General features: G+C 36.6%; 1 protein-coding gene and 1 long non-coding RNA gene across 5 annotated transcripts in view; both read left to right on the forward strand.

Annotated features, from left to right (window-relative positions):
• The window catches only part of FOXK2 (forkhead box K2), a 58,832-nt gene extending 43,623 nt beyond the window's left edge, over nucleotides 1-15,209 (forward strand). For 3 of the 4 annotated variants that reach the window (XM_038372272.2, XM_038372273.2, XM_038372274.2), the window contains exons 3-9: nucleotides 245-392; nucleotides 907-1,053; nucleotides 3,475-3,668; nucleotides 4,541-4,716; nucleotides 5,680-5,976; nucleotides 8,275-8,484; nucleotides 14,980-15,209. In XM_038372272.2, the coding sequence (XP_038228200.1) occupies nucleotides 245-392; nucleotides 907-1,053; nucleotides 3,475-3,668; nucleotides 4,541-4,716; nucleotides 5,680-5,976; nucleotides 8,275-8,484; nucleotides 14,980-15,176 (1,369 nt within the window). In that variant the 3' untranslated portion in view covers nucleotides 15,177-15,209. The remainder of the gene's footprint in view (nucleotides 1-244; nucleotides 393-906; nucleotides 1,054-3,474; nucleotides 3,669-4,540; nucleotides 4,717-5,679; nucleotides 5,977-8,274; nucleotides 8,485-14,979) is intronic. The other variant, XM_043497426.1, reaches the window with a different exon arrangement.
• LOC122456707 lies at nucleotides 10,790-13,691 on the forward strand. Its single transcript, XR_006275726.1, has 2 exons — nucleotides 10,790-11,860; nucleotides 12,071-13,691. It is a non-coding gene; the product is annotated as an uncharacterized LOC122456707 (long non-coding RNA).
• Nucleotides 15,210-18,545: the final 3,336 nt, after the last annotated feature.

Genomic DNA, 18,545 nt, shown 5'->3' on the forward strand with positions numbered 1-18,545 from the left:
TCTTCTTTCTTTGAAGAGAGTGGCTGAAACCTCATTTGACAGGTTTCTTCCTGGAGTGGTTTTGATTCTTACAGCGAGTTATAAATCCCATTTTCCAAGCATTTATAATGGAAATACTGACAGACCCTTAACGACAGTATAGGAACACTAGTGAGTTTTCCTACAATTGGAGCTATTTGATTAGACATAATGTGGTGGTATACTGTATAACAAAATAGTAGGATCCTCTTTTTATATTCTACAGTGCTGCAAATTCGTGCCCATCTAGCCCGCGTGGTGCAGGCTCTTCAGGGTACAAAATGAGTCGTGTAATGCCATCTGACCTACATTTAATGGCTGACAATTCACAGTCAGAAAACGACAAGGAAACATCGGGTGGTGATAGCCCAAAGGTAAAGGTTGCACAGAATAAAACCATAAATAAAAATAAAGCCTTGAGCCCAATGTACCAATATTGGAAATTTGTTGTCCAAAGTGTATGAACTTAGACATGATTTGGCATTTAGAAATTGAAAACAGATTGGAGCCAGAGATCTTTTGTGGTTCGATGTGCCTTGTATCTTGATTTTTTTTTTTTTTTCTTTTTAAATGTAGCTCTCCATTGAAGAGTTTCATGTCTGTAATGGCTTTTAGTTACTTGCATGACCATCATTTTTTAGACATTTAGATTGATAGTCCTTGGTTAAATGTTGTATTAGTTTCTTTTGATTTTTACTGTCATCTTAAATCCTCCTAACTTGAAGATGTAAGTTTGGTTTTAGCTTTTCTTTTGAAATCCTCAAGTCACCCAGAAGTGTTTTTAAAAAATGAAGTTGATTATTGCATTTTGTAATTTTAGAAAAGAGGTATACTACTGTAAAATTTAGGGAGGCAAATATTTTAAGGGTTCTTTTATTTTTTTTATAGGATGACTCAAAACCACCTTATTCCTATGCACAACTAATAGTACAAGCAATTACAATGGCACCTGATAAGCAGCTTACACTAAATGGAATTTATACGCACATAACTAAAAACTATCCATACTACAGAACAGCAGACAAGGGCTGGCAGGTAAATTTCATTTCTAGTATTTCTTTTAAAAGTCATGAATAAAAACAACTATTAGTATGATGAATGAATAATAGTAAATAAGCCAAGTCAACTTGTTTTATTTATAGTGGTTATATTAAGTGACCATGACAGCCCTTCAGTAGATTTTTGGTGGACTGAATGGATCATAAATTCATATGTAATGGATTTCTAATCTTAAAATCTCTAGGTTGGCAGGAGCTTAGGTGTACTATGGCAGCATCATTCTCTAGCCTTAGTATTCCCTAGAGTTCCAATAGTGGAATTTTTACAGGACTTCTGTTGGAGAAAAATATAAACATAGGTAGAAATGGATTTAAATGTTTGCTATAAAAGAATAAATATTTTATTAGAATTTCTTCTTGTGTTAACATGCTTGTTACCTCAACAAGCCAAAATAAGATCCCAAAATCTTGGAATACAAGCTTGTTGAAAGCTGTGGTCTCGACCTTACAATTCCTTAACTTCAGGTGTACATATCTTGCTTTATCTTGCACTGTTGACTACCTCATTTTTGATTGTGCTCACACAAGTGACGAGAAAGTTCCATTTGCCCATGGGTAATTGATTTTTAAAATATTAAAATATTTTTGCACGCCTTGTATAAGATATATTTCAGGATTTTGTCTAAAGTACATCTATATTTGTGTCTATTGTACTGTTGTTTTCCATAGAGACTAGTTGGCTGATACAGATCTGCATTATGGCCTCTAGTTTTAAAATTAGGTGTTAGATCACTGCATGTTTAGATGCATAATACTTTGCAAAAACAAAATGGCAAGCACAGCACACCCCTTCTGTTTCAGAGAATTGAGTAAGAATTACACTAATGCATAACAATAGGAAAATGGAGTGGCTGTTTTGGTCAGTAGCCATATAAAATATTGCCATAATGGTAGGTAACTTACCTCGTTTGTGAACAATACTCTTAGCCTCTGGCTTTAGGCAGTAGATGACAATTTTGTTAACTAATCTATATGCTTCAGGCTATGTTTTAGATAATTGTTTCAATACCTAATGAGGTTATGGATATATTCATGTGTATCGTAGAACTTTTTTTGAAGACCCATCATGTTGGACTCATTCTGTCGTGTATTTTTGCTCCAATCTAGAAAAGTTGGATTTAAAATTCTCTTCTAGCAGATGGAGACTCAAATACAACTGATAAACTTATATTCTTCACACCACCTGCTAGTTCTCTTTGTTATTGGCAGGGGAAACAGCTTCTGTTAGCATCAGATTGCATTGAAGAAACTGTACAAGGGTAACATTGCCGTAAATTCTCTAAACCTGCTGTCAAGGTCATGAATCGCATCTGAGGCTGACCTGTGACTAGGATTGGATTTAATTTTGAGGATTTTAAAGAGCCTTGATTTGGAATGTTATAAAAATTTTCCCCAGATGTTTCAGTGGATCAGAACTGGACAGTTAAAGTTAGTACAAACTTAAATGGTTGTATTTGTTTCCTTCCACTTGAGTTATCAGATTCTGAAAGGTCTCAGTGTGATTTGTGTGTGTGTGTATATATGAAGCATATAAAGTCAACCAATATGACTTTTCCCCTTGCATCAGAACATCAGTACCTTCATACATTTCCATCCAAGTCCTCTAGGTTGCAACGGATTTTAGTCTTCATGACACTGCTTATTGGGCATATGGTAATATGCAGACTACAACATAGTATGATGATCATTCTAGAGAACTACATTTGGACCTACTGCCATTCAGTTTTTTCCTAGGCCCACTAAATCCTTGGCCTCTATGTTGAGATTGTCAGGTGATCGGTATATTTCCCTGTTTTGGGGAAGAATAACTGGGAACTGAAGTTGCCGAAAGAATCCTCCTCCTTTTGTGTGGTTTCTGGTAAGGAAAGGTGAACTCCCAAGCATCTAGCTGTATCTGAAATTTCTTAAATAAAACCTTTCCTTTCCTTACTATGAAATAATGATAGAATATTATTGTTCAAGATCAGCGTCAGAATCTGTGAATATAGTATGTTTTAGCAGCCCCATGGGAACAGTTTTGACTTTCATTTGAGCAGTGGAGGAAGGTATGGTATTTAAAGTACTACTAATTCTTCTTTTTATCCACTGCTTTATGTCCACACAACTTTTGAAACCATGCATTGTGACTACTATCCTTCTCGTGAGAGGATTGAAATGAGATTCCCTTAGGAGCTTGTTAGCATTGTTCTTTAATTGCAGGGAGATGTTTGAGCAGTGCCAAGGCTCCCTTCCCCAGGCTTAGTATGCTGCCTTGATAGCGCTACCAGGCACCTGCTACTCTAATGAACTAGAGACCTGAACCCCGAGTCTCCTGTACTACAGACCACTACACTAGGCCACATTCTGACTTTTTAGTAAAAATATATATGAATTCTACATATTTTTTTATGTTCCATAGAATTCAATACGCCACAATCTCTCTCTGAATCGTTATTTCATCAAAGTACCACGTTCCCAGGAAGAACCAGGCAAAGGCTCATTCTGGAGGATAGACCCTGCCTCTGAAAGCAAATTAATAGAGCAGGCTTTTAGGAAAAGGCGGCCTAGGGGAGTACCTTGCTTTAGAACCCCTCTGGGACCACTCTCTTCTAGGTAAGGAAAAACAGATGAACAAAAAGACATTTAATTTTCAGAAGTTTACCTTTAAATGTTAAATTTCCTGCTGGAAGTAAGAGAGAACAGTACTTTAAATAGTAATATGTTGGTACGGTAAGACTGAATTACAATTCTATAACAGAACCAAAAACGATCGCTGTTTTTAACCTTCAGGCTCGTACAAACTAGATAGTTTTGTATACAGTACTAAAATCACAAGTTTAGTTATTTAATTTAAAACACCAGTAAAGATTGCCCTCATGCATGAGGTTTGTTTTCTATTGCTTTTCTTAGTGCTAACGTACTGGCTCAGTTTGCGTAAGTAATTGTTAGCTTGTTAACGTAAGAAGGGCTTTCTGTACTTCAGTGTTACACAATTACGATTTTAATTGCTAACTTTATCCCTCCCCTGCCTTTAAAAATTGTGTTTAGTTTGATGATGTTTTATCAGTATTCTTAATGGTGAAATATATAGACTTAATTAGTAGCTATGTAAAGATTATGTCCCCTTTCTGCTGCTGCTGGTTTCCTTTGACTCACCCTTAGATAGAGCCGCTCATCATTCTGTCCCCCTAGAAAAAACATTTGTACTGTTGCATGGATTGCTTGGAAGCACTCCATCAGAAAAAGTCCAAATGTTTCTATTCCATTAACCTTAGCCAAAGTCCTGCCTTTGATTTCTCCTCTTGGTTAACACAGGCTTTATGCAGAATCAAATCATGGATTTGGTGGGTACTTGTTTGGTAGAAGGAAAGGGTTCCCCCTTGTGGAAAGTAGATATATTACAATATTTTTAGAGGCAAGGTCACTCATCTTTCACAATTAACTTAAAACATACCAGCTGCTCCTTTCATTTTCTTAAAATACAGAAGTGCCCCAGCTTCTCCTAATCATTCTGGAGTATTGTCTGCCCACTCCAGTGGCGTACAGACCCCAGAGAGTTTGTCAAGGGAAGGATCTCCAGTCCCAATGGAACCTGAGTCTAGTGCTATCCAGCCAAAATTAGCAGTAATACAAGAAGCACGATTTGCACAGAGTGCCCCAGGTGAGAATTTTTAAAATACTTGTTTGGTTTGGGGTGATGAGGGAAAATTTGTAAAATATGTTGCCTGAAATAGTCTTGGTGGAATTCACGCCTAAATTAAGAAATCAGTAAATGTTTTCAGATAGATAATAAACTTCTAAGGCAAAGAATGGAGAAGTGCAGAAAATCAGTGTGCGAAATATTTCCTGAAAATGGCTAATATCGTCGATACATTTTCTTCCTGGTATTTATGTATGTTCATTCCGCAGAGATAGATGCTTACTTTTGCTGGTAAGCAGAGGCTGTACTTCTATCTCAGTGAAGAAAATAGTGGCGTATCAGTGCCATCTCTTCTTCTGGAAAACTGTTCTCTCTTTTTGTGCAGCACAGATTCTCCATGCACAGAACATGAATTTGGATAAAAAGCTCCATTAAGAATGGTTGGTGAAAACCAAAGTGATTTCCTGGATCAAGGGTTGCTATTCTAAATTAAATGTCTTACTTATTTACAGTACACATTTGTAGCCATTTTGCTCTTACCCAAAGCAGAGGGCAAGAGAATCAGAATTGAGAAGGGTTGAGGAATTGAATGGTGGGATGTTTCTTTTGTATTGTTTCATCCCCCCTTCTCCCCCAAATTTATCTGTGGTGTATTGGTAGTTTTATTTGTGTTCTAGCTATCAAGTTTCTTAATGATATCCCTTATGATACAGTGAAGGCCTGTATAGATCTTGTGACAAGATACATGGAGTCAGCAACAGCAGTCTGATCATTCCAACTCTACATGCTCAAATTGTAAGGTGTAATTGTAAGATGCGATAAGAGTCTTTATTTTCCACGTTTTAGCTTTTGTAGCAACCAGTGAAAGGGAATAGCGAGGGTTGTTGTTTTACAAGGCTTCAGTGTTCAGTGTGTTGGGATGATTAACTAAAAATATACTTGATTCAAACTTCCAGTCTAATTTATCTTTGTCTTTTTTGATAGGATCACCTCTCTCTAGCCAACCTGTTTTAATTACTGTACAACGGCAGCTACCACAAACTATTAAACCCGTCACCTACACTGTTGCAACTCCTGTGACAACATCAACATCCCAGCAACCTGTAGTTCAGACAGTTCATGTTGTTCACCAGATACCAGCTGTGTCGGTCACAAATGTGACTGGATTAGCACCAGCAAACACTTACACTGTAGCTGGACAGGCAGTAGTTACACAAGCTGCAATGCTAACCCAGCCCAAGGTAGAACCTCAAGAGAATGGAGACCACAAGGAAGTAAAAGGTGAGAATTGGCCGAGTTCAGTAAGTCTCATATAAGTATGTGTGGTTGTCTAACACCTTATTTACCTTTAAAAAATCACTTAATAGGTGCAAGTGAAAAAAACATTTGTTAAAATTAGGGCTGTTAAGTGATTAAAAAAATTAATTGCATGATTAATTGCACTTCTAAATAATAATAGAATGCTGTTTATTTAAATAGTTTTGGATATTTTCTACATATTCAAATATATTTCAATTACAGCACAGAATACAAAGTGTACAGTGCTCACTTTATATTTATTTTTTATCACAAATATTTGCACTGTAAAAAAAATAAGACATAGTAATTTTCAGTTCACCTAATATAAGTACTTTAGTGCAGTCTCTTTAACATGAAAGCTTGAACTTACAAATGTAGAATTATGTACAAATAAATAACTGCACTCAAAAATAAAACAATGTAAAACTTTAGAGCCTGCAAGTCCACTCAGTCCTACTTCTTGTTCAGCCAGTTGCTCAAACAGGTTTGTTTACATTTGCAGGAGATAATGTTGACTGCTTCTTGTTTACAATGTCACCTGAAGGTAAGAAATGGCACTGTTGTAGCCGGTGTCGCAGATATTTATGTGCCAGACGCACTAAAGATTCATATGTCCCTTCATGCTTCAACCACCATTACAGAGGACATGCATCCACGCTGACGATGGGTTCTGTTTGATAACAATCCAAAGCGGTGCGGACCAATGCACATTCATTTTCATTATCTAACTCAGATGCACCTAACAGACGGTTGATTTTCTTTTTGGTGGTTTGGGTTCTGTAGTTTCTGCATCGGAGTGTTGCTCTTTTAACTCTTCTCAAAGCATATTCCACACCTCATTCCTTCAGTTTTTGGAAGGCACTTCAGATTCTTGGTCGTGTGCTGTAGCTATCTTTAGAAGTTTTGCATTGGTACCTTCTCTGTGTTTTGTCAAATCTGCAGTGAAAGTGTTTTAAAATGAACAACGTGCTGGGTCATCATCTGAGACTGCTATAACATGAAATATATGGCAGAATGTGGGTAAATCGGAGCAGGAGACATGCAATTCTCCCCCAAGGAGTTCAGCATCATCAGCATGGAAGCATGTCCTCTGGAATGGTGGCCGAAGAGTGAAGGGACATACGAATGTTTAGCATATCTGACACGTGAATACCTTGCAATGCTGGCTATAAAAGTGCCATGCGAACACCTATTCTCATTTTCAGATGACATTGTAAATAATAAACGGGCCACATTATCTCCCGTAAATGTAAACAAACTTGTTTGTCTGAGCTATTGGCTGAACGTGAAGTAGGATTGAATGGACTTGCAGGCTCTAAAGTTTTACATGGTTTTGTTTTGAGTGCACTTATGTAACAAACAAAAAAATCTACATTTGTAAGTTGCATTTTCATGATAGAGAGATTGCACTACAGTACTTGTATAAGGTGAATTGAAAAATACTATTGCTTTATCATTTTTACAGTGAAAATATTTGTTATAAAAATAATTTAAAGTGAGCAGTGTACACTTTGTATTTAATAAATTTCATAGATTCATAGATACTAAGGTCAGAAGGGATCAATCTGATCATCTAGTCCGACCTCCTGCACAGTGCAGGCCACAGAATCTCACCCACCCACTCCTATGAAAAACCTCACCCATGTCTGAGCTATTGAAGTCCTTAAATCATGGTTCAAAGACTTCAAGGAGCAGAGAAGCCTCCCTCAAGTCAACCATGCCCCATGCTACAGAGGAAGGCGAAAAACCTCCAGGGCCTCTCCAATCTGCCCTGGAGGAAAATTCCTTCCTGACCCCAAATATGGCAATCAGCTAAACCCTGAGCATATGGGCAAGATTCACCAGCCAGATACCCAGGAAAGAATTTTCTATAGTAACTCAGATCCCATCCATCTAATATCCCATCTCAGGGGATTTGGCCTATTTACCCTGAATATTTAAAGATCAATTACTTACCAAAATCCCATTATCCCATCATACCATATATCAATTGGTATTCTATTGTTTAACAGTGTGGTTAAAACTGCGATTAATTGTGATTAATGTTTTTAATCACAATTAAGTTTTTCAAGTTAATCGTGGGAGTTAACTGTGATTAATCGACAGCCCTAATTAAAATAGAACGTTTATTCCATGCTTTTTCAGATGCTTTGAGGTTATTAGTAAGATTAATTATATTAATTGGAGGGATAAAGTAACTAAATCACTTTTTGTCATGTTTTGTTTTAAGCCGTCTTGTCTTAACATAACATATATTAAATAACTTTTGTTGTTTTCCAGTTAAAGTGGAACCTATACCTGCTATTAGCCATGCTACAATAGGAGCTGCTAGTCGTATCATTCAGACATCTCAGACCACGCCCTTACAGACAGTTACTATAGTGCAACAGGCACCTCTAGGTCAACACCAGCTACCAATAAAAACTGTAACGCAGAATGGAACGCACATAGTACCTATCACCACAGCGATACAAGGACAGGGAAACACTGGTAAGCTTTTGACCAATATTTTTCCAATAGCCACAAACGTTTCCGATGTAGGAACTGCCTTCAGAATGAGCAAATTTGTAGTTTCTCAGAATATACATTGTAAAATCTCATTATTTAGATTCCTTCCTCAGTCCTTTGTACTGTCACTGAAAGCAACTAGAGTTGCACATACAGTTTCAGTTTGCAATCTGCAGCCTTTTTACATTTTGTGTTTGTGTGTGTGTGTGAGAGAGAGAGAGAGAGAGAGAGAGAGAGAGAGGGACACACACAATTGGTGTCTCCTTTCACTGGTTGTTACCAGAATAGGAATTTAATCTCTGGAATTCTTAAAGGGGCACTGTCAGGGATGACAACTCCCAAATTAAACCCAACCTAAAAATAACTTTTAAAATGTTTTTTTAGTTTTTGAAAACTCTGTTCCTGCAAAGCAAGGGCTGCAGTACTACTAAAATGGACAACCAGTCCTCTGGGTGATCAAGAACAAACTGGGTGCCAGATTTCTTTGTGGGTCGGCTTTTTAGATCATTCTTCTGCTGTACCTTTCTCCAAAGCTTGTGAAGAAAAAAATATATTAAAATTTACAGGAATTCTAAAGGATTCTTTTGAAGCTGCTTGCCTGTCTTAATACCCTCTGACGTCTCAGTTTTTGAGTAGGCAGTCTGATTGGATGACAGGACAAAGGTACATTCATATCAAATACAGCTTTTGGTTTGGTTTGCTGATAAATCTAATTTCGTGCCTATTTGTTTTGACAGTTTCCCTTTGAAATAAATATGCCCAAGGTGAATTAAAAAATTACGATTTAAAAAAATCTTCTGTTGATTATTTAAAGAAGATTAATCTACATGTTGCTAATTCTTTGCTTTCTTCTCAGTTTATACATACATGTTTCTTTAATTAAGTTTCCTAATTGTTCTTGGAATTTCAGATTTTACAAAGGAACTTCTTTCTAAGAAATTTTCCGACTTAACTTGTTCAAGTATGCTTGGAAAAGTCAAGTCCAGGCCTTTGTTAATATCATTACTATGAGAACAACACAAACGCAAACATAAAATGCAAAGGTAGCACAGGTTATTGGGGTTGTCAGCCAACACCTCCTTCCAACATAATGAGCTTCCACAAGTCAAGATATCTGGAATGCTTCAACAAAGCTATATTCCTCCATCAAGGTTTTCAGTCTGAAGTCAGTTAAGAGTTCTTGAAAATGCCATTCTAAGGTGCCTGGTTTGTATTTAGGAACCTCATTTTAGGCTTCTATTCTTAAAAATATTGTATAGAAAAAAAAATTTGCAATAACTTCGTTGTTGAAAATCTGAGTAACTTTTCATTATTATCATTGAAACAGTTTTGTTTTGAGATGACAAAGATTTTGTCACTAGGAGAAGTTTTTAATAAAAGTACAATTTAGTCACTGATGCTGTAACCATTTAGATGCATGCTTAAAGTTAAGTACATGAGTAGTTCCATTGAAGTCAGTGGGACAATTCAGGTGAGTAAAATTAGATGTGTATATACAGTATTTGCAGAATCAGAGCCTTAATTTTCAATATTTCATTTTTTTTTGCCCACAGCAATTTTGTAAAATTCAAATAGACTCCTTTCAGTAAAGGCATTTAAAAACAAAAACCACTTTATTTATAATTTATTATAAATCTAAATCTAAAATTGCCACAGCACACATTTTCAATTAGTTTTACAAAGCTTCGACCTGATTTAATCTTTGATTTAAATTTAAAATTGCCTTAACTTTAATCACTCCACCCTGAATTTGCCATTCAGGAACAGATGGGTGATCCATTTTTTTGTCAGAATCTTATTTTTGACAGTGGCCTGTACCAGGTGCTTCAGATAAAGCTGATAAGAACCTTAATGGATGGTTCTGGAGTAACTACTCATACGGGAAGTTGTTGTGTTAACTGAAGTATTTGCTTATGCCCAGAAGCATGGGGGCTTGTATCTCATAGATTTTTCTCTTATTAAATGTAACTTGATGGTCATGTCTATATGACTGTCATTTTTTGAATGCTGCCTTGTCTTGTGGCTAGTAGTTTGCATGGGTTAATACCTTATTTTCTAAACAAAACAAAACATTTCCTGTTATCAGTTTAAATTTGTGTTTGCCATTTAGTTTAATTGGATGTATCCTTTTGAATTACGGTAATGATTTGTTTCAGAGTAGCAGCCGTGTTAGTCTGTATTCACAAAAAGAAAAGTGGCACCTTAGAGACTAACAAATTTATTTGAGCATAAGCTTTTGTGAGCTACAGCTCACTTCATCGGATGCATTCAGTGGAAAATACAGTGGGGAGATTTATATACATAGAGAACATGAAACAATGGGTGTTACCATGCACACTGTACATGTACCATGCACACTGTAACGAGAGTGATCACTCAAGGTGAGCTATTACCACCAGGTAATGATTTGGACCATCTGTTTTATTTTCTCTGAACAATTTACTATGTGCCCCCTCTTATTTATCTCCTCAGTTAAGAGTCCTAATTTTTTCAGTGTCTTGTATGGAAACTTTTCCATTTCTCTGTCGTAGTAGATCATCTTTGTGTCCCTTCTGTATCTGCTAAATTTTTCTGAGATGGGATGACCAGAACTAAAAGCAGTATTCAAGATGAGGGTATAACATCATTTAATATAATGGCATGATAGTATTCTTGATATGAGTAGGTATTTTATTGAAATACCTAGGTCCTTTTTGTGAGTGGTTTCAGTTAAAATAGAATGCTGTAATGTTTATTAGTTTAAATTATTCTGTCCAGTGTGAAGTACTTTGCATATTTCCAAATTGCAATTGAACTACTATCATCACTCCATTTGCCTTGCTTTGATAGGTCCATCTGAGGTTCTTTTTTTGAGTGTCCTAAATTTTGTCATTGTGACACTTCAGTTTTCCCTTCAGTTTTGCTTTTGAAAATGGGATTTAAGTTCCTAAATCATAGGAACTTTTGAAAATTTTATCCCAAATCCAAAGTCGCCCTTTCCTCTTGTGTGCGCCCTAAAACTAGTTGTTCCAAGAAGCAAATATTTATGGAATCAAGGGATTACTTCTCTAAATAGGCTTATATGCAGGTGACTGAAGTCCCCTACTGTTGCTTGTGTTTAGAATACATTACTGTCTCCATAGGAGATTTTTCATGTAGAAACTGTCATCTTTAAAGTAAGGCTCAGACTTTTTAAACATCTGGGTTTTAAAACAGCTTTTTGTATAATTACAGTGGTCCGTTTTCTTTTTCCCATCTGAAGTAACTCTCTTCCTTGCTGGCTATTCAGATATCAGATTAGGAGTTAATCACAATGCTGATTATATAGAGCAAATGATTTATGCAAAACCAAGCAAAAAAGGATATAGCAGGAATGCAGGTTTCAGAGTAGCAGCCGTGTTAGTCTGTATTCGCAAAAAGAAAAGGAGTACTTGTGGCACCTTAGAGACTAACAAATTTATTAGAGCATAAGCTTTCGTGAGTAATGCATCTGATGAAGTGAGCTGTAGCTCACGAAAGCTTATGCTCTAATAAATTTGTTAGTCTCTAAGGTGCCACAAGTACTCCTTTTCTTTTAGCAGGAATGCAGTCTCTTCACTGGAAGAAGAGACTTTGTGAAGTATCTGCTTTATCAGAAAAGCATCTTGACAGCATCGATGGTATCAAGCTGTTTGCTGGCCACATAAAATAACTGTGAACAGGCATTGTCTACTATAGTTTAGTAAGAACAGACTAATCTGAGATCCATAAAGGAAGTTTAAAATCAGAGTATCTATCTGAAATGCATGTTTTGTTATTGGAATGAACAGGTGGCTTTTAACTCTTTTTAATAAAGTGTTAATGAAATCTGTCTAGTTTGCAAACCAAATTTCTTATAGACACTCATCCCTATTTAATTTTCATTTTCCATACAACCATTAATGTCTTTCCTGAATGGGTAAAAGCAAAATCAGTCTTTGCACAATCTTTTGTTAGTTTAAATTAGCGTTGCAGGATGTTAAACTGATCTTGACTAAAATACTGATGCTGATACTCCAGATGCTGGTGAGTCAGTCACTATATACTGAAATTGATTTTACAAACCATGGTGCTGCATATATTGTCTAGCTTCCTTTTCAAGGTGATGCTGAAATTTTTTTTCCTTTGCCCATTAATTTATTCTGATTGGGAGCTGGATTTTTCTGCTGCAGGAAACATTGCCCTTAAATTCTTTATCCTATTTTTGGCCCAATAATTATTTTTGTTGTACATTGCCCCCATTCCTGGCCATTGGATTCATTGATTATTGTGGTGTAAACACAAAAGAAGAAGATGAGCTGCTTTCTAAAAATCTACATTTTATCATCTTTATAATGTCATCCTTTTTATGCGAGACATATTTACAAGAATCAGAGGTGTATTGTGTCTATAAAATTAGAGAGGTTTGTGCATTTTTCAGTCACATATTTACTCCCCACAGCTGAAATTTTATTTTCACCAGAGCTGTGAGAGTGCAGAAAGGAAGCTCTTTTATGTAGCCTGATGGTGTCCTTGTTAAATTCAAAGTTATCACCTGTCATTTCCAAGTCCTTGGTTATTTCATTGTCTCACATAATAATTAGTATTTTAGTAGTATTTGCAGTGGACGTTATTCAGTACTACTAGGACCTGTGATTTTTTTCCTAAAATGCTGACAAGTAGAGGGGGACAACTGCTTTGGGAGAGAGCTTCTTAGGACCTTGGCTCCTCTCTAGCCACATGACTTCAGATGCAGTTTATATACTGCTCCTAGGACAGCTAGATCTCTCTTCTCTCCCTTTTATTCATATATTCTGACAGGAAATACAATATAATGTGTAACAATTGGGGGTTACTCAAGTACAGCTACTACCACCTAAACACTAAAACTTAAGAAACGCTGGATTAGTCAAACACACTACACAGCAACAGTCCAGCCACTTAAAGAATCCCCAGTCTTCAGTGGGCCCCACTCAGTACGCATACATCATGCAACAGAGCAAAATCTCCACCAAAATAACTTTGGGGCACGAACTGATATCAGCTACGTAGTTTTCAGACCACAGTAACTTATGCTGGGAGCCAAAGGTGGCCTCAGGATTTGGGAGAAGCAAAGGTGACTTAAAGCTGTCTTCCCCATCTTCCCTTGATACTTCGCTGAGCACAGCTCAGCCGGGTCAACAAATCTGGTCCTTTAAATCTAAAAACTGAACTAAAATACTTTGAGAGGAAAACTGCTTCTGTAAACTTTCCGTCTGTGCCTTGCTTTCTCAAACATGCCTAATTACAAATGTATGAAAGCTTGAAAAGCGACTTTGGTGGATGTGGTGCATGAGATTCATACTATTTAATCTCTGCAAATAATGAGTAATAAAAATACAACCAAACCTGGCAAGAGTCCAGCAGCATAACATTCCTGTCTTCACTGTGCCAAATTGAGTGTGTATGTGCACACATTTCTATAAACATTATTTTTTTAAAAAAAGCACCATACAGACATTTCACTTATTCAGATGGTGAATAATAAATACCTTGCTAAATTTCTTTTGCGTAGCATTAACTGTTCGGTGTGCTAAACTTTAGCAATGCACTTAAATGTACATTAATCAGCTACCCCCTAATTTAGCTATACAGGACTGTGGAACTTTGCTACATAGAAGATCCTGCTTTCAAAAGGGAAGTAAACAATATGATGAAAGTTTTGTACTACAATGCATCAGTGTTTTCTTTGCTTTATACATTGTGGCATACAAAAACTATGTTTAAAAAATTAAGGTGCCCATGCAACCTTAATTTAGCCTCCATATGCATTATGATACAGTCTTTAGTTACATGATCACATACTACTTTTTGTACAGGATCCCTGCCTCATTCAGTGCTCACTGAATGAACAGCCACTCAATAGTTCGTTTTATCCTTCTTGTTCAACGTGTGGCCAGCATTGCATTATTTGTTCACCATTCAAACCCGCTCGCAGAACAGTGAATTTTGTTGTTTGGTTTTGGTTTTGTAAATATTTTTCTGGAAATTCCAGATTCTGTTCATCTTGATTACATCAGTATATTGGGGAAATCTGCAAATGCAGTGCAGAGTGAAGTTTTAAAATACATTTAAAAACATCAGCATAATATGCTAGTCCCTTGTTGCCAAAGGAAGTAATGGGGAATAACTAGAGAGCGCTTCCCAGCTGTGCCAGAGACTCCATGTGTGATGCTGGGTTAAGTCACTTAATCTCTCTGTGCCTTATTTCCCTGGCCACAGATGCTTCCTTTCTGCCACCCTTTTTCTTGACTATTTAAATGGTAAGTTCTTCAAGGGCAGGGATTCTAATGTTTGTACAGTGACTAGAAGAGTGTGCCCTGAATCCAGATTGGGGCCTCTAATGCGCTGCTGTAAAACAAATAATAGAGGAATTCATAATGTTTAGTTAGAGTTTGACTCTTGTATTGTCTGTTTCAAAATTAATTTGGAATCTAAAGTTTTTCGTTATCTATCTTACAGCTGCTGCAAGTCCTTTGCATATGTTAGCAACCCATGCATCCGCATCAGCATCTCTTCCAACAAAACGCCAGAATGGAGACCAGTCAGAACAACAGGAACTTAAACGTATCAAAACAGAGGATGGAGAAAGCATAGTCATAGCTGTTAATGTGGACACCCCATCTGTTGCAGTGAGTGATCAAGGCAGCCAGAACTAGAAGCTCAGTGGAGTTTTTTCTTTTTCTTTGGGGGTGGGGGAATCAACTCCCATGGTGCCAAAAGGAGACACTTAAATATAACACCTAAAACATTGGAACATGTTCTCACGCAGTGGGGAAAGGGGCCCTGTGATCAGACTTCAACTTTCAGCACTGAAAAAACAACACAGGTGGCCTTACAACTCAATAATTTAAAAAAAATCAAACTGCAAAACATCTTGTTCCAGAGGCTGTGACCCTGCTCCTCCCCACCCCCTACTGAACTAACTCTGTGTACACTGAGGAGGAATCCAGTGTTGGGGAGGTCCGCAGCTTTATAAAATCTTTATTGGATTATTTTAAGGACTGAGTATCTCAGTGTAATGGCAGCATGATAAGCGCTTAGTGTGAACTGGTTTCAAACGATTGTATATTCCTTAAAGGGAACAGAGGCAAGGAGCCATTTCCTACATCTTGGCAGCTAGCCTTTCATAATGACCTACCCAATGCAGTTATTGGTAGATATGCAGTATTTTGTTGTTCACATGTGGAATTAGAAATTTTTGAGGTGTATTTTCATTTCTTTGCAAAATAATGGGGTCTTTGACATTTCAAATCACTCCATTTCTACTCCGGAAACTTTGGAATCACACAATACTTTTCATGTGAAATTTTGTTTCATAAAAAACTGAATGTAGGGTTTTTTTAACCAATGGAATGATTTACTTTTGTCTGTCCTGTTAAAGTTCAGATAAAGCTACTTTATTACATCTGCAAATTTTCATATTTTAGCAGTTGCCTGATAAATTTAATCAAATTTTATTACCATGTGTAGTGATCAAATGCTTCTTCGGGCTTGCATGTAACTGATTAGAAATTACAATGTAAATGAGCCGTTAACTGACGTAAAGAACTGCTATGAATTTGACAGAGCTGCACTTACCTGTTTCTCTTTCTTGCTACTTTTTGCTGTTTGTTACTTTGTGTTGACTTTGACTGTCCCTGGCATATTTTTCCAGTCGAAAGTAAAACAAGAGTCTCGCTTAATATTGTGTATGTTTAAGATTACAGACTGTTCTTCATTTAGAAAAGATAAAATTCTTTATCACAAGTCCTTTTAAAAAGAGAGTAAAAATTATCTTGTCAGAGGTATATTCAGTATTTTTAAGCTTAAGCACCCATCTGTAGAAATTAATCTGACCAGTTTATCCATAAAACTTTTGATGTCATACACTGACCCTCTGGGGGTCTCCATTAAGAGTAGCTGTTGTGGTTTTCTAACAGTGGCTACCATATTATTATAATAAAAGGTTGTTTTTTTTAAAGTGTGTGTTCTGCGGTTGAACAGTTTAAAATGTATTGGTAATTATTCACTTTAATTGTGGTAATAGATTCCACCTTACATTTCCAAATTAAACTAAAAGTTTAGGTTGCTGTTCAGTCTTTAATTCACATAATGTCTTGTTCCTTCATACAGCGAGGTGAGTGAAGGCTGGAGAGTGGGTTTAAACTTTGAATTCCAGTTTGTTACTTTCTGTTGTTATGCCATTATTTATATAAATATTTGTTTTCCATTTCAAAAAGAAAAATCTGTATTTTCATGATGGACTGAAATGGCTTATATTTAGGCAGCTTTAGGAAACTCTATTTACCTGAAGACCAAATTGAGAAATCTGTACCGAGTATCATGTTAATCCACAAAATGGAGCTGTTACAATGTCCATGCAGATGATACATATTAAAAATTATGAAAAATACTGTACACTAGCTGAGTTTATAAGAGGCATTTTTAAAAAATCCATGATGTAAAACTCCAGAATGTTACTCAAAGTGTTAATGGGAGTTTTAAAAAAATGTAGAACAATAAGCATCCCTCGATAGTAATTTGGTTTTTGTTATTGGACACTTCATAATTTATACACAGCCATGTAGATTTAATTTAAAATCAAGGCAGTATTTGGATATAAACCTACTGATTAGAACTTGGTTTATATTCAGAAATGAGTCTGTTCACAACTAGAAATGAGTGAATGAGTGAAATCTTTTTAATAAATGTTAAATTATTCAAAAAATGTCACTAAATTAGTCTAACAGTTACTCAACAAGTGTGTTTATGAAGCGTTCACTTAGGTCTGCTGCTTGTCAGAGTTTATACTGGCAATTCTAATATAGCTGCTAATAGCAGAACAAGTGGTGATTTGGTCATGAATGTTTAAGCAGAAAAAGGCAGTGCTGGCAAACGGTTCCTGATTCCCGCTAGTATGGAACAGATTTGGCGCTAACTCTTTTATACCCTGAAGGTTTTGCAAATGGAAATTTGTTAGCAGATTTTGACTAAAACCATTTGAACCACGTGGAGTTTGTCAGAGGAATTTGCCTTCATTAAAGGAGATAAATCCTGTGCATGAACACTGTGGGATATATTTTTCTTCTAATGTATGGGTTTCCAAGCAGTCTTTAAAAATACTCAAGTACAAAAATGCATACCTCTTCCACGGATACAGTACAGGATTTAACTACTTAAAATTCAAATCTAAATGAATTGACAATGTTAGGTTATTTTTAAATCAAACTGTTCCTTTGGTAGTTTAATATATTATACGCTGCTTAATTTCAAACACATTTGGTGGTAGAACTGAGTCAGAGTGAATCTTACAGCCACCTTGCTTTGGCTTTGACTGACCAAAAACTTGCCCAAATGTACCATAAATGGGGGGGTTTGGCCTCCCTCTAATATTGATTGGTCTCTGATCCATTTGCCTCTATGACTGTGATGTACTGTATTATGCTAACTACCTTCCCTTGGATTCCTTCCAGTGTCCATCTCTCCTTTTTAACCCTGCTTTTATGAAAAAGACTGTGAAAGTGTCTAATATAAGCAACCCAGCTGGTAGTACTCTAAATGGGATTTGACCAAAGCATTTTATAACGTCACACCTTATTTAGAGCTTGTTTACAATTGGCTCTAACTTTGCTGATTCAAATATGGAAGATTAAAGTGTTCGCTAGCACCCAGTGCTAGTCTGTATCTTGCTCTTATGCTGACTTCCCTGTGTGATGTGACTCTTCATGGCAATGTCTCCAAAACCCCACCTCTCCAAGGAGAAGACTCTCTTTTATGAAATTGGGGTGGAGTGGGTGGTGGCATTCACTCCAGACAGCAAGACTTTAACCGAAGCCCCTGGGAGATAGGATCCTCTTTAGTCCTTGAACAAGAATATTCTCAGGCCACTCCTTGATGCGGGCCATATTCAGAGCCCATTACAACCAGAAAGGACTGCTGCTACAGTGAAACAAAACACTCATTTTTTCTAGTAAGTGGAGTTATCTGAATGTTGAGCCCTCACACAGATTTTTGTCTGTCACTTTGCATAAATGCACAACAGTTTA

This window comes from Dermochelys coriacea, chromosome 14 (assembly GCF_009764565.3).
Source record: "Dermochelys coriacea isolate rDerCor1 chromosome 14, rDerCor1.pri.v4, whole genome shotgun sequence".
NCBI lineage: Eukaryota > Metazoa > Chordata > Testudines > Dermochelyidae > Dermochelys > Dermochelys coriacea.